The sequence below is a fragment of the Micrasema longulum genome, unplaced genomic scaffold (assembly GCF_059751315.1).
Source record: "Micrasema longulum isolate JH-2025_06_02 unplaced genomic scaffold, ASM5975131v1 h1tg000138l, whole genome shotgun sequence".
NCBI lineage: Eukaryota > Metazoa > Arthropoda > Insecta > Trichoptera > Brachycentridae > Micrasema > Micrasema longulum.
In genome coordinates this window covers 505,219-531,942 of record NW_028277344.1, presented here as the reverse complement: position 1 = coordinate 531,942, position 26,724 = coordinate 505,219, and the positions used below count along the sequence as shown (strand labels likewise).

General features: G+C 33.3%; 1 protein-coding gene and 2 long non-coding RNA genes across 5 annotated transcripts in view; 2 read left to right on the top strand and 1 right to left on the bottom strand.

The window, feature by feature from the left end:
- Window positions 1-26,724, bottom strand: part of GckIII (Germinal centre kinase III) — a 205,204-nt gene that overhangs the window by 154,202 nt on the left and 24,278 nt on the right. The window contains exon 1 of one of the 3 annotated variants that reach the window (XM_088242442.1): window positions 13,685-16,028. The exons of the other annotated variants lie outside the window; for them this stretch is intronic. Within the exon in view, the coding sequence (XP_088098568.1) occupies window positions 13,685-13,921 (237 nt within the window). The 5' untranslated portion in view covers window positions 13,922-16,028. Of the gene's footprint in view, window positions 1-13,684; window positions 16,029-26,724 lie in introns of those variants that run through there. 3 annotated transcript variants of the gene reach the window in all.
- Window positions 29-10,638, top strand: LOC148284243 (uncharacterized). The gene is made up of 2 exons (XR_015825378.1): window positions 29-96; window positions 10,508-10,638. It is a non-coding gene; the product is annotated as an uncharacterized LOC148284243 (long non-coding RNA).
- On the top strand, window positions 16,551-19,886 carry LOC148284242 (uncharacterized). The gene is made up of 2 exons (XR_015825377.1): window positions 16,551-17,749; window positions 18,420-19,886. It is a non-coding gene; the product is annotated as an uncharacterized LOC148284242 (long non-coding RNA).

Genomic DNA, 26,724 nt, shown 5'->3' with positions numbered 1-26,724 from the left:
GTGTGATAAGGCAAACGCGCTGGCCATTGACAATGACCACTACGAGGTCGATAAAAAAAAAGTGTATACACTAAAGAAATATAACAAATGTAAAAGGTAAGGAATGAAAAATATGTATACAATAATAAAATTAATTAAATATCTACTTCTTTTAATATTTCTATGATTTTTTTATTTAAATTTACTTATTAGGTCATAAAAAATATCAGCCTCGGTAAATCTATTGTCATATTGCTCGCATATTATAGGTATTGTAGATTGTTTTAAATAGTTTGTTGACGTGTTGTCTGTGTAAAACAGAAGGTTTTGTCTTGTCGGTGTTTGTAGATGGCACACGGAATGGAAGTCTTTTAAGTAGATTAGGAAAATAAAAAATAACTGGTCTAACATTATTCTTCGATTTTTAAGAGAGTTTCTACCATGGTACTGCACACTTTCAGCTCTTCTTCATGATCTGCTCTTATTGCCGGTCGGTATTAAGTCGGTGAAGAAAAAGTAAAAGTACGCTCTCTGGTGTCCGATCGGCCGGCCGTTACGCTAAGGCGACTTTAGTGAATTATTTCATTTGTCTACTAGAAAAAGCTAATCGGGTCCGCGATGGAAATGCTATAGAAATCTAGCAAAGAAAACGCCGCGCCGCACCAGCCAGCTACTAAACTCGCCAGTCTCTACAGCCAAAGCCGCAGACAGAGCCTCTCGAACTTGGAATGGATGATGAAAGTCATTTTAACCACTTAGCTAACTACTAAGTATGTCAAACCTGAACAGATTTCAAAAGTTAAATTGAAAACTTTAAGTGAGCTATTAATCGGATATGTAAGATTTCACTTTAGTTTTAAACACAAAGTGATAGGATAAGTGGATGGTGTTATGCTAAAATATACTAAGCCAGAACAACCTCAAAATGAGATAATTGATGTTAACCATCAGGCGCATTTTTTGGGGATATGATTAATTATTTAGATTGTGTGTTAAGTTTGAAATTTTTAATTTAATTATTTTTTAATATAACACATTTTACAGAACACCTTTAAAACTAGTAGGTACCCTCGTAATAATAATGTTTCTAAACAATGCTACTTACCAAAAAGAATATAAATCTATAACTTCGAGAAAATTCAATGGACATTTCTTAGACATCTTAACTGGAGATGCAGGAATACCGATTTCAATTATATGCCTTCCTGCAAAAAAGCACCACTTGCTTTATTTAGAAGATCTCCGTCTACTATTAAATGCTTCATGACATACTTAGTGGACGCCTTGATAGTCCGGCTCTTATGTCGGAGTTTTCATTAAATGTCCCCGGCTACCGCACCCGTCACACGTCGAGCTCTCTATTTCATGTGCCAGCAGTTCGTACGAACTATGCTCAGAACTCTCCACTTATACGTTTTGCTCGTGAATATAATTTGAACTTTTCCTTTATTGATCCATTTGATTGTAAAAAAATTACATTTAAAATGCGCGTCTTAAAACATACTTTTTTGTCTTATATTTAGTTTCAATAATAAAGTCTTATTTTATTTTATCTCTAATTCTTAATATTTTATATATATTTATATTTTCGATACCTACTTGTGCAATAATATTTACACACATGTCCACCCTTATTCCAATATAACACCCACTCACCCACCCTTCCACATACTTACACTCACACAAACACACTTGTATGTATTGTACGTGTATTTAATGGATTTCTGTGGATATCTGTCATTGGTTTTATTCTCTGTATATTTTATTTGTTATATTTTTGTTACATGTTAATATCCCCAATAAATATATATATTTTTTAAATTTTATCTTTTTTTATATGCAAAATTTTCAGTAAAATATACTTTATTGTAATGGATATTTTTTGGTAAAAAGATTTTAAAAAATAAAATAAAAGCTTCATGTTCTAAATCAGGCGTTAAACGGCAGTCAGATGGCAGAAGGGACCATATGTATTTTTTTCGGTTTTTCAGTTTTCAGTTTTAATAAATATTTCAGTACGCACAGAAGAAAAAAACAGCATCATTTAAAATGGGAATTAATTATTAAAAAGTACACTGAAATATTTTACTTTGTGGATTAAAGTCTTAAAATTAAGTGTCATTTCAGCTCTACTGAACATATAGATTGTCCCTTCTGCCATCTGACTACCGAAAAATGGCTTGAGTTAGCAACATGCAGTTAGGTTAGGCAGTTAGCTGCCGTTTGTGATAAACAAAGATTGTCAATAAATCTGGCAAAGAAAGTATATTGTGGTATTGTATAAGTGATTTTGTGGCGTCATCGTCGACATGTAGGCAGTAACATTTAAAAAAATGAAAATCACGTGTGAAGGTACATATTTGAGAACTCTATGAATTTTTATTTTATTTTTTCTTATTATTATTTTTTAAATACATTTTTTTTTTTTACAATTAACCGTAAAACCTAACACATTCTCTCTTAACAAATAACAACAGAGATTGAGAGCATTGTAGAGAAAGGAATGTGGAAGTCTAGGCATTTACAGAGCTTATGACCTGTCGTTGGCTGGTTTAAGTGACCACTTAACTCACTGTGTAACATTCACCGTTATGCCTATGTTTGAAGATCCATTTTTCTTCAATTCTTCCATCTGTTGATTTTAGTGAAGTAAAAGAGCTGAAACCATTATTGCTGTGAAGAGATTCATTTGATCGAATTATTTCACACTGTCCCTGTTGTAATTTGTTTATAAATATTGTATGATAAATAAAATATTGTAATAAAACCGACTGGTCCAAAAAAAGTTTAAAAATGTATAAATTGTTTTTAGGCGTTGCGATGTTAAGTAAAAAAAGGTTTTAGCTCTTTTACTTTACTAACATCAACAGATGGAAGAATTGAATATGGATTTTCAAACATAGGCAAATTTGTGATTGTTGTAAAGTGGCCACTTAAACCAGCCAACGACAGATCATAAGCCCTGTAAATCCGTAGACTTCCATATTCCCTTCTCTAAAATGTTCTCTATCTCTGTTGTCATTTGTTAATCTTAATGACTCCTTAGGGGGTGAAATCCGGTATTTTGTCTACAACATTTGGACAAACTCAAAATTTCGTATATTCTATCTTAACTGTTTTCAGTTATACCGTGTATTTTTCCAAGTAAAATTGACGCTTAATTTGTAGTTTCTTTTGGATTTTAAATGAAGAGATATCTTACACATAAAATCCAATGGGCACACGTTAGAAAGAGTGTGTTTGTGTACAAAATGTATTGAGTACCTAACGAATTCGATATTATTTTATAATAATATACGCAAGTGCCTACTTTAATCTTACAGTTATTATGTAATACACATGTACAACATACACAGATGTTCTGATTGTTCCGATTAATTTATACACACATGTTTTATTGTGTCTTTAACAATAATTCCGATATCTTTTTGGTTGTACCAGTAGCAGTACCTACGCACTACGCACTTACGCAGTGAGGCCGACCGCGTATTTCTAGATGTTTATAATTGGGAAACTCTGAAAGAACTTCACAGAACCTCACGACGCGATTCTAGCACCCATTACGAATCCACACGGCCTTGAGGCCCTCTCCTAATTGAACGAGAAATTTTATGAGAAGTTACTAACTGTTCAGAATTAAAGTGGATAATACCCCAGAAACGTTACTTTCTTACGCAACGCCTTTGAATTACAAAATTAAAAAAGTATAAATGAAAAAGTTAAGGTCATAAACAACTTAATTGAGATTTTATGATACAACGTAACAGTATTACAAGCAAACTGTTTTGAAGGCTTTCAGATTTAAAAAAAAAAAATAATACTTTTTTTTTCTGTCAATGATAAACTTCAGCCCTACGGGAAATTGGATGTAAAAAATATTTTCTTACGCGCGGTAAAAATTAGAGCATTAAATTGTACGGCAACGTCCCTCGAAAATGTATTAAAAAAAAAAAAAAATTTAGTAAAAACGAACTACTTCGAACGACGCGACGACACTAGTTCATATGAATCAAACAATGATAAGAGAGTTGTGAAAGATTTCCGGTTTACGGCAAGTGAATGGATCAATCGGCAGAACTGACCGAGAAAAAGCCGAAAACAACTTAAAACGTCAAACGCGTAGTAATTTCAAAAATACAAAACTTAAAAAAATTAAGCCGTTACTGCGGTACATATTTTTTAAGGTCTTAGTTTAAGTCTTTCAACAAATAAAAAAAATATATATTTATAAAAAAAATACTTGGAACGTACAGAACCGTTTACAAAATATTCCCTATCTAGGTATATATATTGTTTGTATATTATAAACTATTTGTACGTATGACTTAAAAAAACGGTCATGCAAATTCGTTAATAAGCTAAAATACTAATTTTATGGCAGTTAGTTAACATAATAAATCAGAGGGTTAATTAATTGTTAGTCAAAACACAAAAGGCTTACAACATGGTAGATTGATCACTCCGGAAAGGTATTTTACGGGAAAGACTGCGTTACTCACCGACACCTAAAAATAATGGGAAATAATGATTAAAGTAATGGAATAAAATAAATGAAATGAACAACAAATATAGTAAAAATTGCTACATACTATAATAAAAGCTATTTTTTTTTATTACACAATAATAAGTATTACAAAATCAACGATTTATATAATTTTGAAAACCACCAATTTAATTTTCATAATAAAAAAAATAAATTCTTAAGACTTTTTGAACCTGTGAATTTTATTTTATTTACATTTTTAAGTCGTCAATAGTATCGTGATAATGTTATAACGATAAATGATACCTAATGCAATAATAGCAAAAAGGCTTTTAGTAGAATAATCGTTTGAAAAATAACAATGAAATGTTTTAATTTAACCTTTGTGAAAGTATCGTTTCAATGACAAAGTGTTTAGTTTACCTACTCATATTTATACCGACACCCGACACAAACATATTTTTTTCTTAACTTGACGTAAATGATAACCGGCACAACCCATTGTTCTAGAATTGGTGAGAATAAATTCGTTAAATAATTCAACCGAAACAAAAGCATGTCGTATAAGCGAAAATAATAAATAAAAAAACAAGGATCATTCTACTACAACTGACGATTTTAATTTATAAACGGGAAAAAGCGAATAAGATGATAAATCAACAGTACAATGAATGTTCCTATTTCTTTGTCTTACTTAATCATTAAATGACTTTGTAGAAGATTATTCCATTTTGATATGTAAATGTAAACATTGCGATGTTTCATTGCTGTATTTACTTGTAAATTATCGGTACAAAACGACGAATTAAAAAAAATATATATCGCATTATTTCAATATGACTCACCCCATTTTATACATTTCGAGATAAGATAACATTCATTTGTAAGCCATTATCAAACTTAACGCGAGATATAAACGTTATCAAAGTACTTATACACCCGAGGTGAAAAAATACCTTTATACACCAGTTATAAATTTGAATGCAGTAAACAGAAGCTAGGCAAGACGGTCAACAAAATAACAATAACTGTTTTCCAGTAGTAATATTTATGTTATATACGAGGCATGAGTATTAATTTAATTAAGTTTATGTGGTCGATTAAAAAAGGAATTGTCGTCGACGATTACATTTCATGTTTAAATACTTTTATTTGGATTCGAAGCTTACCGCATATCGTCGCTTAAGCGGCAAAATGACCAATCTCGTGTTATTACCAGATTGAGATAAGTATGTAAAAAGCTTTGTAGCCTTCTGAATCGACTTGCATACTCAGTTTTGACAAACTCCCACCAGGAGCTCAATCACAGATGGCTATCGACATGCTAAAAAACGTGCTAAGTATTTGAGCGATCACCACGAACAATCATGAACACGCTGAAGTTAAAGCGGTCGCGTTGCAAAACGCCATAGATAAGTTCCTGTGCGAGATTCAACCAATCCTCTTGAACTGACCGAAGTTGAATTTCGTTTTGCAACGCGACCGCTTTAACTTCAGCGTGTTCATGATTGTTCGTGGTGATCGCTCAAATACTTAGCACGTTTTTTAGCATGTCGATAGCCATCTGTGATTGAGCTCCTGAGGCGCCACAAATCGACTTATATTAAAATGACATATCAAAATTTTCTAGACAACATGACGTATATCTTATTCAGTTTTTTGTCTTTCCTGTAAAGTGCAAAAATGAGATAGGTCATGTTGCCGCTTAAGTGACGATATCCAACTACACTTGTGGATTACAACACGTCCTGCAGCTACCGAGCTCATTGACGGTTAAATTCTAGACCCTATTTATGAATTTTAAGATTGAAATAATTTGATAGTCTATGAAATTTACACTATACACGAAAGCTAGTTCAACGAAAGTCTTGCGGCTACAATACGCATTGACGAATGACATTCTAAAAACATTACAATTTGATAGTCTATGACATTTACACTATACACGAAAGCTAGTTCAACGAAAGTCTTGCGGCTACAATACGCATTGACGAATGGCATTCTAAAAACATTACAATGATGTTAATAACTCTGTTGTGAGTAAATCCAGCCTCGTCTACAAACGTTTGAAAACATCGAAAACATTGTTTATTAAATAAATAAAGCACTTTTCACAACATTGTTTACAAGATAACCCCAACAGATTTTGAATTCCACCCTTTGTGAAAAACGTAGCCAGTGTAATGATAAAGTTCAGTGCTACGGGAAATCGGATATAAAAAAATGTTTTCTTACACGCGGTAAAAATTCAAACATTTAATTTTACGGCCAAGTTTCTCCAAAATGTATGAACAAATTCATAAAAATGAACTAGGTACTTTGAAACGTCACAGGTTCAGGTGAACAATAACCAGTCATTTCCTTCATTTTTAAAAGCGTTTTTATTTTATTTTTTTGTGCAAGAAAAGGTTTCAAGTTGTTCAGTTTATATCTTGAAGTGTTATATTTATTTATTTGGCTTTCGATAGAATACAAAATAACGCAAATATAAAAAATGAAAGTGACTACGCGTATCGACAGCTTATCAAGGTTTCTATTGTCGATCCAAACTAAGATCAACCTACTACAGTAGGAAATTAGGTTCGTACTGCGCATACAGCTAGGGTTTCCTAGGACAGCGGTGCCTGTATCTTAACGGCCGTAGTGAACGGTGATGCGGTGGACAGCCGTCGTAACGGTGACTAGAGAGTGGTTTCTTAGGAAAACGGTCTTAATAAATGTTATCAAATACGTTTTCCTAGGAAACCACTCTCTAGTCACCGTTACGACGACTGTCCACCGCATCACCGTTCACTACGGCCGTTAAGATACGGGCACCGCTGTCCTAGGAAACCCTAGCTTACCTCTCCCTGCTGCTACGTTAGCTTCACCCGCGGTGCTCATGGCTACGCCGTGTAGCGCTTGCTTTACTAAGATATTAACCCATTCAGACCCTGAGATAAAATGGATGTTCAACCGATATGTTCAAATTAACTATTACAAATTGTAAAGAACAAAAGCGATGAGGTAAGCATTCAAATAGAAACAATAATGCATTTTTATAAATTAACTAGCGGACCCGTCAGACGTTGTCCTGCCCAAACGTTGCGCGTTGGCTTGCCTGCTATTAGCTTGGAAAAAGTTTTTTAATTGATAAGTAAGTATCTAGGTACTTGTTTGTGATTAAATTCCAAATCTAAGAATTGTTAATATTGAATTTAAGTAGGTACTTGTTTATAGTTGAATTTCAAAACGTAAAATAAATATTTTTTCAAATATGGCATTCTTTTTGCAAACGTCAAACTCCGGTCTTCTCACCAACAGAGGAGTGTACTTATCTAGGAATACGATTTTTAAAAATGTATTGAATTTAATATTATTTTAGTGTTACCAAAAATCTAGTAAAAAGAAATAAATGGGTAGAAATTTTAACGAATTTAAGGAAAGAATCTGATTGAGATTCACAAAAAACAAATGCTGTTTGTAAACATTCAAAAACAAACTTTGTTATAGACAAAATAACAACATCTTTCCATTTTTTTTGTAAATGCATTCTCCTCGAATGCAACCCTGGTAGATCGATGAATAAAACATTTATGCTCCTAACTTATTTTTTACATATTCGATGAAAGATTTTAATATCTACGAACACGCACAGCGCAAAGATCTGTATTTCTCTGAAAACCGCACATAAATCGGTTAAGCCGTTTAGGAGGAGTACGGTGACATCACACGTACAGAGGAATTATATATATATAAAGATTATATAGATACTGTACTATATAAAATAACGGAATATTGGTGTTGATTAATTAGATTAAGGGTGACGGACAAATTGTATGTATGTACTTAGATTGCTCTGACGGTTATAAGCAGTGAATGAAAATTTAAAAAATAAATAAAAAAACGCGAATTTTCTGTAAACAAAGATTTTTTTTAAAATATAAATTTATCGTTCATTAGCTAAAAAAAATAGTTTTTGCTCTGTGGAACTTTAAAGAGACCATAAGACCTTTCAAACAGATCCGGGTAAGTGGGTGGGCTTTTAATATACAATAGAGCTTAAGGGCATCTCTAGAGAATTGTTACTCTGAGGTTTATAATTATTATTAGTTATTATAACATACATTCAAAGAATACCTTATAATCTGATAATAACAAAACTATTGTTGAATCCTCGGATTTCGTAATGTAATGGAGAACACGCTTTGTATTCGTTAATTATAAAAGTATAACATGGCCGTTTAAAGTTTTTTCTTAGCCACACACGAACAGAAGAACAAAGAATGGCGATAATAACGATAAGTATGACCATGTAACCTGATAACTGTTCAAATGAGGTTGCATTTACACGTACAATCAATTTCCGTCCGTTTTAATTTCCAAATATCTTTTAATTATTAATGTATTCAAATTTAAGTTTATTCTTTTTTTATTATTAATGGAATATTTTGTCATTTGTAGTTTTGCTTTAATTTTTATTATTATTGATATGTTTTATATTATTTTTTTGAATTGTTTTGTTTAAGATATGGATGATAAAACAATACATTTTTTTTTAAATGAACGATTTTGAATTTTTTTGGCTTAGTTTTCATAACAATTTTTTTTTTTTTAAACTACTGAACTTCCTCATTCGTAATAAAGAGACTACAAATCACGATACAATTGCAAACATTCGTGTGAGAAAGAGACATAAGCATTTCCTTCAGTTCATATTTTTGTGAAACTCATTGTCATAGCAACGACACTGGCTGTCAGTGTATTATTTAATTTAAAAATGTAAAAAAACGGATTGGATTGTATTTATGAATGAAACGATATAAAATTCGTTCAGTTTTCCAGTTAAATAACAATGAAAGCATTTTCACATCACACACGACGACTTTTTTGTGCATGGCGACACGTCTCATGAATAAACTCAAATAAGGGAATTACCAACGGATTGTAATGCCATTTTCTTCGCGCTTGTAATGTATCTATTTGATAAAAGGCATTGATAGATTGCGTTATATTATTAATTGTATTATTATCACAGAGCACAAATGTAAAATAAAAAAAACTGTCATCATTAGTTTGACAAAATACAGTACTACCAATCGAAAGTTAAGTAGTTGAAAGCGGTAAGAATTTCTTCTAAAAATTCCGACAAAACGAAGAACTGAACCACTCAAAATGTTGTTGAGAAAATTATTTCTTTAAAAACAACTTTCACACATTAAAGCCACATTTTTTATACTAAATCGAGGTACAAATGAAATAAACTACAACTATATAAAATTGAAACTAGGCCAAAAAAATATAAATAATTACTACCTCAAGACAAGATTTGGTCTATCTTAGTTCTTTCTTTTCTTTCGGTTTCGAATTAAATGTCAAGATCACGTCAAAACCCAGCTGACGATTAAAGAATGACTAAATCGCGTTAGGCATGAGTTGAGTGTCATAATTTTAGAAGGCCCAGGGTAAATCGCGGTCTGACTTTTCTTCATTAACACGCATTCCCGTATTTTCTCCATGAATTATGGCACTAGAGTGGTGATTTTTGCACAATTTGGATTTGAGCACGACGATGCCTCTTAGCCAATCACATGAGGAGGTAAAACGAAAAACTAACCCTTATTACGAATATGTAAATAGCTCAAAAAAGGCAAAAATAAATAACGTGTGGCCTTACTTTTGAAAAAACGTTTGTTTAACCAGCTAATAACAAGCAAGCCAACGTTCTGGCAGGACAACGTCGGTCGGGTCCGCTAGTATCTTATAAAACAGATAAACAGAATATGTAGACGAAACATTTTTTAATGTTTTAACATGACATAAGTTTTATTTATTTAGGTCTTTACTTATGAACAGTTTATTACACATAGTTCGAGACATAAGTCCCAACTCCATGGGACTAAAAGTCCAAGGGTGAGTTGGGACGAGTAATTAGTTAACACAGACATACAACCTTATCACCACAAATATTACATAGGATCGTAAACATAAGGTATGTCATAAAAAAAGGTTCTCCATATATGTTCAAAATTTTTGTCAGAAGTATTTTCGTATTATTTTTTTCAGTATCAAAGAAGTATCACCAAGTCTACAAAAACGAAAATATAGCTAAAACCCATTTTTTCTATACTTTTGTACGCCGCAGAAACTTGGACCTTGAGAAAAAGGGAACGAAGAAAGATAAACACGTTCGAAATGCGGTGCTGGCGTAGAATGTAGTGGATACCATGGACAAGCAATAGGACTAATATTTCTATAATCCGAGAACTAGGTATCGAACAGTGTCTTTCTTCCATTGTGCAAATCCTTGTTCTCGAGTACTTCGGCCACGTTACGAGGCGAAGAGAAAACATCGAAAAATTGGATGCTACAAAGACGAGGGAATTAGATCTCGCGGAAGAAGTCCTACAAGATCTACAGACTTGGTGACAGAAGAAACTGGCTTCTTTCTGCAAGCGGCCTCCAGATGCGATGAAATCAAAAGCGAATGGAGGCGGATCCTAACGGCGTGCTCCCCTGCCAACGTGACCAAGACTGCTCTGCCAAACGACTAAGATAAATAAATCGTGCAAAGGTATAAAACGAGCATAAATTATTTATTTTACGTGATTCTTATTATATTATATTATATTGGAAGATGTGGGTACAGGGCACATAATTACTAATTGATTAATTATTTTTTTTTACTAAAAACATGAAATTTGTTAAAACTTAACGATAGAAGAAAAATTATAGACCTTTTAAATTTATTCGAAATTGTAAATTCAACTTGGGATTGCCCTGAACTATTATCTCTCATCAACTTCAGGGTGCTTGGAAGAATGACTAGACAGGTGCCACCGTTTTGTAGCAATAATTCACGGACAGTGTATACTTGTAATGCCGTATTAAATAGACTTCATGAACTCGGCAATAGTTATTCCCACGTATCTGATATATTTAGTGTAGGGTATTGTTCCTATAGAACAAACCTTTTGAACTTTTTCAAAGATGGTGAATGGTAATTATATTTATTTATTCATGCATTTCATAATATATATATATATATATATATATATATGTATTTACACTTTTTCGTTCACTTTGCCTAGCTGTGTGAAACAGTACTTATGATTTTCTTGTTGTTTTACTGTAGAATGTTTTATTATTTAAACTTTCTACTGAATATGCTGTATAATTTATACGTTAATTTTTCAAATATAAATCTTTTATAATTTTTGGTTTATTTCTTATTTTTTTATAAATCTTGGGTATAAGGAAATTCATGTTTAAAAAAATATATATATATGTACTAAGCCAAACATGTTAATATTATAAATGTTTGTAAAAGGCATATTTGCCGTTTATGTTAATAAAATAAAATAAAATAAATAATTAATTTGTGCGTATTGCTAGTCAGTAAAGTAGGAACTCACATCGCGACACGAAATATTTAGAGGCTTTACACTTTATATGAAGTTAGATAGGAATGCGAGACTCCACTCCTCTACCATTTGCATGCACGTCACAGCAAGCCCTAACGGCAGAATCCTTTTACGACTCAAGTAAGTATACTGTTTATATTAATTTATACGTCAATTGAATACAAGCTTTCTCAAGTCCGCAGTAGGTACCACTGGCAATCAAATATATTGAAAACGCGAAGATTATTTCAACAATTTTTATTATTGGAAAATTTTATAGAGAAGTGTAAATGTTTGCTATCGGTAAAAAAAAAACTCGCGAACAACGTAACTACGGACTACTTAAAACAACTAGTTATAACTTACATTATACTCAATACGTACAAAAATAATTTCAGTTACCATATTACAAGTTATTAAATTCAGACGTATTATGTTTATTATTTTTTTCGTATTTCCCATTCCTCATCTCATTGAATTAAGCAACTTTGTGGGCGTCATCTCTCTGTTTCTGAAGTTCACACAGAGGTCGTTGTACACCATTATTGGTTAGTTTCCTTAAATATATTTTTTTAGTAGGCATGATACTGTCAGTTACTTTCATCACAAAACGATATTCTCTATCATTTACTTCACATACAGATATTTCATTATTCTAATTGTCTTTTTGATGATCCTTACATATTTTTTATTTGCAGTAATTTTGTTTTTACCTGTTTTACTGCACGTTTTCTGACACCAATATTCTAAGAAATCCAATAAAAAGATATGGTCTTGATTCGGGAATGACACACCACTGCACGTGTTCCTTTTATAAATGTATTCGTAACTTATATAACGAGCATCGTGCGTTTTGTTCTTTGCAGAACCTCATTTGAAATTATCTTGAAAGAAATTTTACTCAGGATTACGATCGTTACAAGAAACAATCGCAGCGTATCTCGATTATTTTTGTTACGTGAAAGTAAGATGATCAGTCCTACCAGACTAGCCGGTCCAGGGAAAAGAAAAAACACCTGTTTCAATAAATATTTCGTGTCACCCATGTCGGTCGGGAATCGAACCTGGGGCTTCTTGCACGGTAGGCAAACGCACTGACCATTAGGCCACAAGGCAGACTAGAAATTTTGGTGAGGAAAGGTACCAGAAACTTAATGTCAGTTTTTACTACTGACCTAAACAATATTAGCCGAGTTTAATTATCATACTTGCGAATATTTTATTATTTTATTTGCGAGCTGGTCTTCCAAAGGAATGATCGATGCGTGAGAATGAGAATACGAGATGGCAGTGACCAAGCAAGTACATAAGACTTAACAACTCCTCGCGACATATCCAAATAATTGCTTAATTTCAGGACGAATATGACTAATGTTAAATATCAGAGATAAATTTTACGATATTAAATCGGGTATCAATGTGGTTTGTTTATAACCATTCTCATTTCCAAAAACACAAATTAAATTCAAGCCATCAAAATTACTCGTTGCGTATGTTCAGTGGGTATTAGATATAATGTAGGTATGTATTTAAATTATCTATCGGTGACGCAGGGACACAAAGCTTAACATCATCTCGAAAATATAATAAAAAATACAGTTGTCACTATCTGTATGGATTATAGATAAATTAATAAATTATAAAAAATACAGATAATTTTCACTTTTATGCCAATTTAAATATTCGAAAATAAGTTTTTTTTAAATAATGAAGTAGAAATGAATCGGTGTACATTTCGAGAGGGTAAACGATATCATGAAAATACCCCTTTTCAAATACGAAACGTAATATGTGTGTAAACGATGTAAATCTTGTCGATACGTCCAGGTTCGTCACTTACACTCGGCTGCGTATGTCGCTGATGCTTGATGGGTGCCGGGGCGGGGCGGGAGGGCTGCGGGGGTACGCGGGACGAGCGCCGATCCACGGAGGCGGGTCCCGAAGGGGGCCAGCGAGGGGCGGCCGCCACCCGCGGCAGCGACATGGCGCCCCCGCTCCAGCCGCGGTACTCCACCACGGGGGCAGAGGCACTCGACGAACTCCACATCCCACTGAACACTTCTCCACCGCGAACCATCGAACACTAGCAACTAGCACACCGAGACCGACCGCGCAGCGCTGGGAAAGGAATTCGGATTAACCAGCCGAAACATCTAATCCTCGCTGATGATAACGAAAAACATTAAGCCAGATAACGCCTCGTGAAATAACAGAGCGAGCGAGCCACGTACACAATATATATTATTATAAAACTATAACAGCGGTAAAAATATGTTCAATCAAATTGAAGAGATCGCCGACAGTATTGTAGGATGGTGTCGAGGAGATTGGGATAAGGTATCCGTCGCTTGATCGAAATCTGATATAGAATACCGGTACAATATACAAAGGAAAACACTTATGATCGAGTTGAGCACATGACAAGTGTCCACTTCACACTACAGGCACGAGCACTAGGGCACTGGGGCACTTCAGCACCATGGGACCACGACACCGCAGGAAAGGACGGTCAGCGTCAACAGCACATTCACTTAGTCGCGATCAGAAGCGTGCCACTACCTTCGGCGGTAATCGTGAACTCGATACGGTGCCAACAGCGGCGCTTATCGCGAATGAGGAATTTGGCTTCATCCATTGAGATTAGATTCCGTCATGGCTTATGAATACTCAGTAATGACACATAACTCCGAGGTGATTCAAACTTTCAAACGAGTGACGATAGCGCACCTACATGGAAGACGTCCAGCGATGACTGAGGGAAAGAAGACAATAGTGTCGATGTTGCGATTATTTGAATTGCGGCCGGTGAAGCGACAATAGCGGGTATGTGCTGAATAGTAATTGGACGCATTACTGAAGCGTGCAGGGCTTCTACACCCTCTCCTTCCTCCTCCTAACAACCGAGTTACGGTGCTGGGGGATTAGGTATGCTAACCGCGCGTGTGGTGAGTTCTTCGGCAAAAGCTACGGGACGTGCCCAGAAAACATCCGGTAAGCAAAGGTTTTAGGGACTTATATCACCTCATTTAAATTATGGATTTCGGGGAAACCTTGAGACTAAAACATACTTTTAAAATTATGATCGTTCATTTTGTATTCCAAGGATGCGATACTTCCGAATTTCTCGAACACGTAATTATAACATTGAACAAAATAATTAGGATGTAGGAAATGCCTAGATAGTGAGTCGTTAGTGGGCAAGCAGATTGTTATAAAAGAATTCTCATAATTAAAAGTTTTTTTATTAAGACCAAAAAAAAACATATTTCAATCAGAATGCAATAAACGAGTACGTAAAACTTTTAATAACTAGTGCGTGAATGTTGTTTCGGTCAGTCCAAGTTCCATTGACAGAGACGTGCTATGCTACATCTTAATAAGCAGTATACCAGATACTTAATATTCACGTACGAAGGTAGTTCTCGTTATTCGGACAACGCATTTCTCTCGTTTTCAATTCGAATTAAGTACCCATATAACTGAAATCCTCAGTTTAGTAGGCAAAAGTGAGAAGGTATCGAAGGAAATAAGTGCGTACATGTCTACGCATAAACCTACGGAGTTACATCGCTGCCCGTACGCGTGACCGATGTTTTTATGTAGACAAAACTACGTGGATTATTTTTGGTTACCGGACCAAAGAGAAAAGTAATATGATAGTAACGGTGTTATTACTGTGGAAATAAACGATGTGTAATAAGCACCTCCCAGGTGTGACGGTAGATTTCGTACACAAATATTTCGTTTATTTGAAAGGCAAAAGAAATTCAAGCAATGTGAAAGTGCAGAGAATTGCATCACTCAAAGAAATCACGAGCAGAATAAAAGGAAGTTTTAAAATAAATGAATTATCCAACATTAAATGGTATTATCGAACATTTGTTTCGATACACCTCATCCACGTAGAGTTAATAATTGGACACTGTACACAATCAATAAATAGCGTAAACAATACAAACACACACAAACGCGCACTCGAGAGTACGCCAAAACTAATTGCGCGGAACAGGGCGTACGGGGCGCTCGAACCTGCGGCGGCGACGCGACGCACCGAGGAAACTGACGGCGACGCAACAGGGCGTCTGCACATACTAAAGGGATACTTTTCACAGGATAACGCAGTACCAGACAAGTGAATATTATACTTATATTGCGAGTGTGCAAACGGACGCACCTCGTCAGGCACTGAGCGCCGCACCGTAGCGGTAGCGTTTCTTTTTTCCAGTCGGCTGGCCGGCTTTGCTGGAGGGGCGGTGGAAAGCGGCCGCGTGGAAATTGAACAAGATTTAGTGGTCAAATTAAGACATAATGTAATATACATATATGCAAAAAGGATGACAATATTATTGTTAATTCCAAACTGAACTGGAGACACATATATCTTCACCCCTATTTAGAAAATACGAGGTTGAAAAACTCCGGACATACTTTTATATTTTGCACCACAACAGGCCAAGAGGTGCATTATCTGAATTTAATTTTGAATTAATTTTAAAAGAATACATAGGATTGCTAGGATAGAAAAAAGATAACAATTTACGGGAATCGAATCCGGATTCCCAGTGTATTAAGCATCCCAACTATTACACCACGAAGGTCAAACAATGTTGTACGTTTATTAAATACTATTTATATCTACGGAAAATTTTCACATTACACTTTTTATATTATTGGGACATATACAAAGTAATAGGTGAAATAATGTTCTTTATTATTTTTTATTATTCTTTATTCGGATAACAAACAGTACATATAAAAAAAAACAAATAAGCCAATTACAGGCTTTAACAAGTAACACCACAGTAATTTAAATATATTTTCAAACATAAAATCAACGATGGTCAAAATCGAAAATAAAAAAATGAACTAAGAACTTTGATTTGTAATACAGTAAACACTAAAAGAATGAAAGGGAAATTATACATGGTCTTTAAATCAGTTGAAAATCATGTGCTTCAATTCCATGGTTTTGAAATTAATATTTATAAGTAACATCATTTTTAAACAATTTAAAATGAAATTTTCTATGTCCTGAATCGACATTATTTATTAATTATATATACGACCAAAGCCAATTATAACAGTTACAAGAAGAAACTGAACAAAATGAACACATTATGTATTCTATTTATTGAGTTGGCGTTTATGTAGAACTCCATATTATAATCTTAATGTTGTATCAAACACCGATTTAAGTCATTCTAATTAGGTATATATATTTTATTTTTTAAAAACCAAAAATCGGACGATTGTTTCACCTTGTTAGGGCAAAGTAGACTGATAATCTAGGAACTTAAATAATATAGGTATGCATACTAATATTATGTATCTAAGTGACATGTATTAAAACCGCATTGAAATGCTATCTAATAATCTAGGTATTAATCACTAAAATACGTCACGTTTGGTCATGAACCGTGAACCAGCTGCGCTTGTGAGACAAGATAATAATCCCACGGTGAAATATTTTATAAGAACTATTATACTACACCCACTCTGACAATTAGGCAAAAGTAAGCGAGTAAAATAAACACAATTGCTTTATCATCTTTCAAAAGTTGATAGAAAAAGAGTATATTTTGAGAGAAGCCAGTACTCGGGTGATGGATTCTTCATACGAACCAATTTGCGATTTCTTTATCTAAAGAAGATTTATTTTACAATTTTCAATTAGAAATGTGCCAGTGTAATATTTATGCAGTCATGTGGTAATTATTCATTTCGACCAGAGTATTACATTTCATATACATTTCAACAGTGATGGAGAACCTTTTGGTGAAAGCAATCACAAACATTAAGACATACTAAAATATTGTTAATTGATACGTTAGTAAATAAATATGTTTAAATATCTCAAATATTTTCAGCACAATAATCATAATCATTTGCCGATCCGCACCCAGTGGTACATAGTGTCGCTTCAGTTCGTTTTTGTCCAACAGACCAAAACACAAATCTGCAGAAATAGAGCTTTAAACTTTTTTTTACGAAATAGGCATAAATAATAATTTCAACTTAACTTCGTAAATTCAATGAAATTCGTTAAAAAAACCCCTTAAACAATTAGTTTTTTTTTAATTATTTGTATTTTGTAAATGAAGGCTATCTCAAAACTCCGGTACACTTAAACTCAATTTCGTTAAAAACGGTATATTGGACAAAAACGAACTAAAGCGACGATAGGGCACTGAATTGTCACTCCAATCGTAGCGTATTTAGATCATTTTTGTTACATGAAAGGAACAGTGATAAGTTTTACGCCTCGGGCACCAGTCCAAGGACAGTGAAATGTTTTAGTGTTAATCCACCATTACCTGCCAGGAATCGATCCCGGGACCTCAAAAATAGTGGGCGAATGCATCAACCACTACATTACGAGGCCGACTTACCCTAATCGATTCATTTTTTCAGGATTTTAACCTGACAGTAGCCATCGAGTCAAAAAACACTCGTCCAGAATTCTGGATCTATTTCATACACATAACTGTACTCTTCATCCTCCTGGACACGGAATCACAAATTATTGTGTATTAATTTAATTTACATATTAATGAATGGTAAAAAATGATTATTAGAATTTGTTTTTGAGTCTTACCACCATCATTATTTGACTATTTGCACCCAACTTAGTATGCCTTGATCGTTTAATACATAAAGGCGAGATCAATCTCACGCTTCGAGTGCCTGTCCAAAGACAATGAAATATACAACAACAACAAAACCATCACGCCGTTTCCCCGTAAGGGTCGGCAGAGAGGATAGAATGCCAGCTCACTATATCTTTGCATATAGATCTCGCTTCCTCTACATTCATACATCTTATCCTGCACGCGCGCCGATTAATCCGACTTTTAACATGTCCATTTTAAGTATTTGTTGGATTTGGTCATGCCATGTTTTTCTCGGTCTTCCTCTTTTTCTGAATCCATAAACATTCGCATCGTAAATATTTTTAGCCGTTCTTTCGCTGTCCATTCGCTCTGCATGTCCAAACCAACGCAGAGCTCCTTTCTCGATTTTGTCGATAATGCTTATCCTCAGCCTTGCATTATGTACGGATCTCAACATTTGAAATATAACTATGAAAAACCACTTCTTGAAATTATATTTCATGTCGACCATGCCAGGAATCGAAACTGAAACCTCAAGCATGGTAGTCGGACGCGCCAACCACCTCACTACGGAACAGACTAAAACATCCACTCGATATATTTTTTCGGGATATTTACCTATACTGAAAGTAGTCAATGACTCCGAAACACTTGTCCAGGCTTCTGGTCTCTTTCACACACAGAACTGTATGTTTCATCGACCCGGACACTGATAAAATATTTTTTTAAAAGGCATGTTTTTGCTATATCTGCTTTAGTGTCACGCTTTCCAATCAGTTTACTAAAATATAACTACACTGCACCGTGCCCATTCACAAACCTACTAATGGAATTACTAGTTTTTGTGTTTAAAGTTTGAAGATACGAATAACGCTAGTTAAATTATACAAGCAAAAACGTTCAGTAAGCAATGTTGCAAAAACAATAGGTTTTTCTTTTTGTTTATACATACAAAGTATCTATCCACATGTAAGAAAATTAGATTAGACACAACAAACAACTAATTTAACTTTCAAGTGTTTCTAGACAACAATGTGTAATCCCTTTATATATGCCTATTGCCATTATTATTACAGTTAAGTGGATAGTTGTGTTCAGTTCGTTTCAAGAACGATACAACTTATAAATCATTTATAATTTAAACCTTCAAGAAGAAGGCCCACTATAACATCTATCAATAGTTATTGTCGAGTATTATATTAAGTGTATATAGGTATATCGTCGTAGTCGAAGAACAACGAGGGCTGTGCGAAACATGCGACATTGACTTTATTTTTTATTTTATCATGAAAAGGTTTTATAAAGGCTGTATATTCCAGGGCTGCGATTACAATGGGAAATCAAGGACGTCATACCTTCACCATGCAGGAAGATAAATTCTCCAGAGCAATTACGAAGATACAATACCGACCCCTGACAACCGGTCGGTATGTAACGACGGGTCAAGCACCTCACAGTCTACTCATTAAAAGTGACAAAATTGTTTTCCACTGAGCAGTTTTTGCTTTAATTACAATTTATTAAATTTTTTCATCTTTCTGCGGTGGCCATTTTTTTTCTTAAAAGTCTTTGTAAAATATGAGAGAGAAGTAAGTAAATTTTTAAGTCGAATTGAATTCTGACATAACAGTCAGTTTTGAATCCGAACGGATAGATGCAGTGGCCAGACTTGCTAGATGCTGCCCTATAAACATATAAGAGTATCTAGCCGTAAAAACGTAAACACCATAAAAAATAAATGTAGTTATTAAATTTTATTTATTTGTTTTATTATCTTCCTGAGTGTACGTATCAAGATGTCAAAAGAGCCGATTTTGTAATATCTCGGTAGATAAATACACACGAAAGTTAAGCATACCGTCTTTGTAATTGTCATAAGTCAAATTTTAAAAAATCATGTCCAAGGGAGCATTTTTGGCTTGTATTGAGAATTTTTGGAGTTTTGAATAATCGAATAATCGCTTTGAAATGGCGACTTTTTAACACAGAAACCTATTTAAAATATAAATGAGAACTATTTTAATTAAGTACGCAGAGTTATCTTTCGGCGTCATTCATTGGTAAGATTGATCATATGACGTTGAAATGATAAGTCGGTAGAACATAGGAAGGTAGATAGAGATAATACAGAAGTTAAGTATACCGTCCCGGTATGTACCGATGAAGATAGCCTTTATAATAGCGGCTTAGATTTTTAAAAAAATTAAACCGCTCTCATGTAAAGTTGAAGAAAATCACATATGTCGTTGTTCTACGATCATGACGATATAACGACTCGCGTGGCGTAATAACTAAGACGGTCGCCTCTTACACGGAGGGTTCCGGGTTCGTTTCCCGGTGAGATAACAAAAGCTTAATGTGATTTTACTCGCGCCCAGATGTGCTGTATTTCACCATTTTGATTGCCCCCCTCTGGCCTGTTGTGGTGCAAAAAAAACGATTATAGGTCATTTTTATATTAAATCGTAGTATATTTTTGCTATTATTCGTCTTAAAATGTGATACATGTTATTTTATAGAAAAAAAAGTCATTTTTATAAGATGCATATATTTAAGACAACAGCAATGCGAAAATATTTTAATGTTTTGAAAAAACGCCTACGTAGGTAACTGTTAGTAAATCCTTTCAAATTGATTATGTAAAAAGACAGGTAAGAATAATAATATAACTTTTGTTTGACGTGTCGGGATATTTATTGTGTTTAATTTGTTGGAATATGATTTTTTGTACAGCACCTTTGGGGTGATTTTCACATAAACGGCGGTATATAAATTATCCAAAAAAATAATGATACACGTTTTTTATTATTCGTATGCATTTTGCTGTTATCGTGAATACAGAAAGTACACCCGAATGCAGGTTTTTTAATCATTTGGGTTCAGTAATTTAAGTCGCTTAAATACTTGAAGAAGAACCCGGATGTCGATTCAAGACGACTTTCGTAAATAATTTATCAAATCATGAACGTAATGATGCATAAATATCTCAGTAACGGCATTGCGAAATTATTTAACGGCAAACCGGGTTCAATACGCCGCGAACCCATCGTCTTTAGAAGTGATATTAAATTACATTTACAAAAAACAATCCTGATCAATCGAGAACGGCCTTCGGAATTAGTATTCGGGTACTAGACAATAAATTATTAAAGCACTGCAACTTCAAACTATGATAATATGTATAATATTCAGTATTTGTTGCCTTGGCAAATTTCCATACGGATTATAGAGAGGAGTGAAAAAGGCAACACACCCGGTACTCTGATTTTATTAAAGTATAGAAAAGTCCAGTGCAGTATTTCAAATAAATGACGCATTTTATACAAGAAAAAAGGTTTCATTCATTATAATTCATGTATCTTTTCTTCAAGCAGAAAATCGATTTGTAAATAAATTAAAGTTTAAATCTATTATAGCAGTTATTTTCTATACTGTTTATACAACGTTGTATATTTCATTGTTTGTGAACCTAACAAAATAAGAAATATGAATTCAAATGCTCAATTAAATTATTTTCAAGCAGCGCAATCAATGTATAATTTGGGAGATTTTAAATACAGACTAAAAATTATAGAATTACATTACAAGAGTAAACGTACTAAATTCTAGTTGTAAACATGTATAGGTCCGTAACAAATCCGCAAAAAGGTCATATTATATCATTACAAGGTATTGATTGCAATTTTTCAGCTGATATTTTTTTTCTCCTAAACCTCCAAAACGAAGCAATTGCCAATAAAATAAATTAACACTGAAAAGTAAGATTCAATTAAAATGAAAAAAAGACACTGCTTAATAAATTATTTATTGTTTGCTACCTTACAATGGTTTTTAGATTTTTTAAACTTTAAATGAGAGTTTATATGCAACGAATTAATGTCAATATCAATGTAGATAAAATACGTAAATAAATATATTATAACGTGGTCACTTAAACCAAGCAATGACAAATCATAGGCCCGGTAAATAAACGCATACATTTCTATATTCCCTTCTCAAAAATGTTCTATATCTCGGTTGTAATATGTTAATGTTACGACTGGTTTGAGGTTTCATAAAATGTGAACTATAAACTAATATAATTTGCATGCTTTAATCAAAATTCATCATTTTCCCATAACTCTCGATTAACTTTCAGACATAATACGAAACGTTTTCAAAACGAATTCAAATGAATTGGTTTAATAAATAAACTGATACCAGACGACCTCCCTTAAGCTTTATTTATAGAGGCGAGCGGTAATAGGAATAAGGAATACCTATCCGGCTGAACGTTTTCCATGGCGTGGTAAAACATAATCGAAACAAAATTACTACCCTCACTTGCCATTTCAAATTATGAAAATCTAACCAAAACATCTCACGGTGGTCGTCGCTAATTTAAAACATGGCGGAGATATTAATTTGAGGAAGTTATAAAATATGCATCGGTTTTCGGTTCTCTGTCGCTAACAAGAGCAAGAAAATTAAGAATTCAAACAGCAGATTGGTATGTATAAGATTCAGCGACTTGGCTACCATTCATACTGCGCGTACGTTGACAAGAATCAAAATAATAAATAATTGGAAATATAAGAATATTTTGTGCATTTCTTTTTTACTACTTAAACTCGGTACTTCCTAGTAAAACGTTTTTTTTTAAAATTATTTAATAGTTTATGACAATGATGATAAACAAATATATATTTCAAAGGGTATCTAGACAACACGCTCAATAGTATATAAAACAATAATTCGCCATTAATAAAAAATGTAACAGTGTCGCATAAATTAACATAAGTATATATCTCATGTTAGCTCAGAATGAATAAATTAAAATGTTAGGTCATGTGTCATTGACGAAGGTGAGATAGGTCTTACGATAATTTAAATAAATGTGTTAAAAGTTCTTCATAAAAAAGGTTTATAATTATTATTTGTTGTCACAGAAATATTTTTATTTAACTGAAAATTTTGTGAATTATATGAAAGCCTAGGTATACTAAATTCGTGAAGGATCGTGGCGTTCCCAACCATGTCACCAGAAGTCAACATCTGCTATTTATTTAACGTTTTAAGAGCAACTTTTGTTTTTATGCTCCAATGTTCAGAACGTCGTCGCTTCAGTTCGTTTTTGTCCAACAGACCAAAACGCAAGTCTGCAGAAATAGAGTTTTAATTTTTTTTAAAATACGAAATAGGCATAAATAATGACCACCGTTTAAGACAAAATTTGTTAAAAAACACCTTATACCAATTAAAAATATAATACATGTTTTCATTTTCATTTTATAAATTAAGCCTTTTTTAGAACTTCTGTACACTTAACTCAATTTCGTTAAAAATGGTATGTTGGATAAAAACGAACTAAAGCGACGATGTGTAGGTTGGTGAATTCGTCGCATAACTTGGAATTTTTTGGGATAGATCTTCCGGCTTTTCGTAGATCTCTTCGCCACTAAAACAGCGTGGGATGAAGATGGATTGGCATGATTTAGCTCGAAGTCTTGTATGTTTATCGTGTTCATGAATATACTGTATACCATTATTTTATTGCCCTTGTTTGTCTTTGCTACATAGTTTTGCATTATTTTTGTTCAGTTTCTTCTATATATGTTTCTTCACGTAACTGTTGTAATAGGGAAATATCACATACTACGATAACTGATAAAAATATATGATATGGATTTAGAATAATTACTTGTATTTTCAAAATCAATACGGATGTTGCAGAGAAATGTTTTCATACGTAAATGTAAAAAAGAAATTCAATAAAAATATGTTAGTAGAAAAACGCGACGTATTTGGCCTTGGTTGTTGTGACGTCAAGATTCATGAAATTGTTCCACACAAATTTCAATAGAAGGAACAAATAAACATGAATCGTGACGTATGACCGTTTTTGCGGGAATTCAAAATTACAATTTAAAAATATATTTATGCTACTAATAAATAGCAAAAATAGTTTTTTTACTGGACAGTATTTCATAGACCTTGGCTTAGGCCGTATATACACATATCTACGCCTATAAAAAAATATGTTATTGGATTTAACACTTGATGCATACATAGGTATCCATACCTTCTAACCATAAAAAATATATATTTACGTAGTAATAAGAAATAAAATAACCTTTTATATAAAATCAAAACACGAATTCCATTTTTAAAATAGTTCATTTAACAATTTCTACATGCAATATTAATGAGTTTCTTTGAATAATTCAACCGAAACGCTATGTTGTTCTGCGACACTTTGCTGACTTATTAGATGTAAACTTTTTCAATGCATGCACACTCTTGGATTTCACCACATAGCTGAATTCGTTATAGAAGAGACGTGATAATGAGGATTTAAAACGAAAGTGATTTTACAACGAATATCTTCTAATTATTGCATTCCAACCATGTCAGCGAGTCATATCTGCATCATCCGATTCAAAGTTTTAATTAGATAATTTAAACGATATAATTGACACAACATCGTTGTAAAAGATAAAGATATATATATATAGCTCGCTCATTAAATCCATTATATCTTACGGAGTGCGTGTCTGGGGTCTCACCTTCTAGTCTCATCTGGGTAAAATTTATGATATTCAGGTGAGACTGTTGAGGGGGATTGTACCGGATAGCATAATCCGTGAGGCGAAACATATGGGCGAAGGTGTATATTTCAAATTCTGTTATGTCCTGCCGGTAAAACAACTTTGTGACTACAAATTAATTGTAGATCACCTTGTTGATCCGGAATATAAAAAAAGAGTTTCCCACACTCACGACACTAGATAAAAAAACTAAGGGCTCCCTGTTTGTTCCCCGAATTACAAATTACTGCGGAGAGCAAACATTAAATTGCGTTGTTCCAAGGTTGTTCAATGATCTCCCACAAACCATCATTAACATGAAAGAACTTCAAATGAAAAAAAAAGAACTGAAGAAATATCTTCTAGATACTTTATAATGCCTGTTTATAAATAAATTTGTACAATATGAATAAAATAAATGTAATATAAACCTGTCATAAAAAAAAATAAAAAATGTGTCCCACCGAAAAGTCTTTGGACTTAGTGGGTAACAAATTATTATATGTATTTTTTTTTATTGAATAAACGCTGCTCTGCAGCACTGAAACTGAAAGTATTATCATGGCAAAAAAAGAAGTAAAATTATTCATTCAGAATGGGTAGCTTGATTGAATTAAAATCAGTTCTTAAACTTCATTGAACGAGTTTGATTGGATAAGTTTTGATATGATTAACAATCTTAGTACCGTTGCATATCAAATTCGTTGCGTGAAATAACCAATCTGATAACGCATTTACAGTCATCAAATATTACTGATGTCACAATACAACATCTTCAAATCAACATAAACATTTGAGACTTAGTCATCATTGAAAACATTTGGTATCGCTACTGTGAAACACATTCGTGAGTTATATTTATAGATTTGCGACAAATTTATACACTCGAATTTCATTTGTGTAGGTAAAGTTTCACTGCAATAAAACGAATATGAAAATATTACAGCACATTTTAAAATCGAATCATAGCAATTTAATTCCCTTTGTCCCGAATGTGGTCAAGTAATGGCCGATTGAAAGTACAAATCGATCTCGCACTAAAAATATCTGAAGCCACGAGCCCGTATCGGGGCAACATTGTCAACATTCAATGTGACAAATTAAAATCATTGAAAGAAACAAATCAATTTGCATTTTCAATTAGAGGCGCGATAAAACCAACGTTCTTTAGGATATGGATAGATATAAATATTTATTACCATTTAACACTAATAGAATTTCTTGTGGAAAATACATTTATTAGAATTGTAAAAGTTGTATAAAACTTATATTATCTATCTTGCTTGGCCACAAGCATGCAATCTTATCGAAAATATTGATATGTTTTTGACAATTTTACAATTTAAATCGATTTATCTAGCAAAATACATAACTTTGTACGAACCCAAACGAAAAGCAAAATCAATATTTATTTTGGTAAATTTATGATAAGAAAATTTATTCATGAATATATACATAAACAAGGTAGTTTAGCCGTAGTTAGATTGTGGATAGGTACATTATTTATCGATAATTTATATATAATAAAAAATACATGCTCACTTGCTCACACTTATTTTTTTTTGCAGCACAACAGGCTAGGAAGCCCAATTAAAGTGGTGAATTACATCACATAACACCCAGGCTTAAGAAAAATCACATTAATTTTATGTGTTCTCACCGAGAATCGAACAAGGAACCTTCCGTGTGAGTCAAGCGCCTTA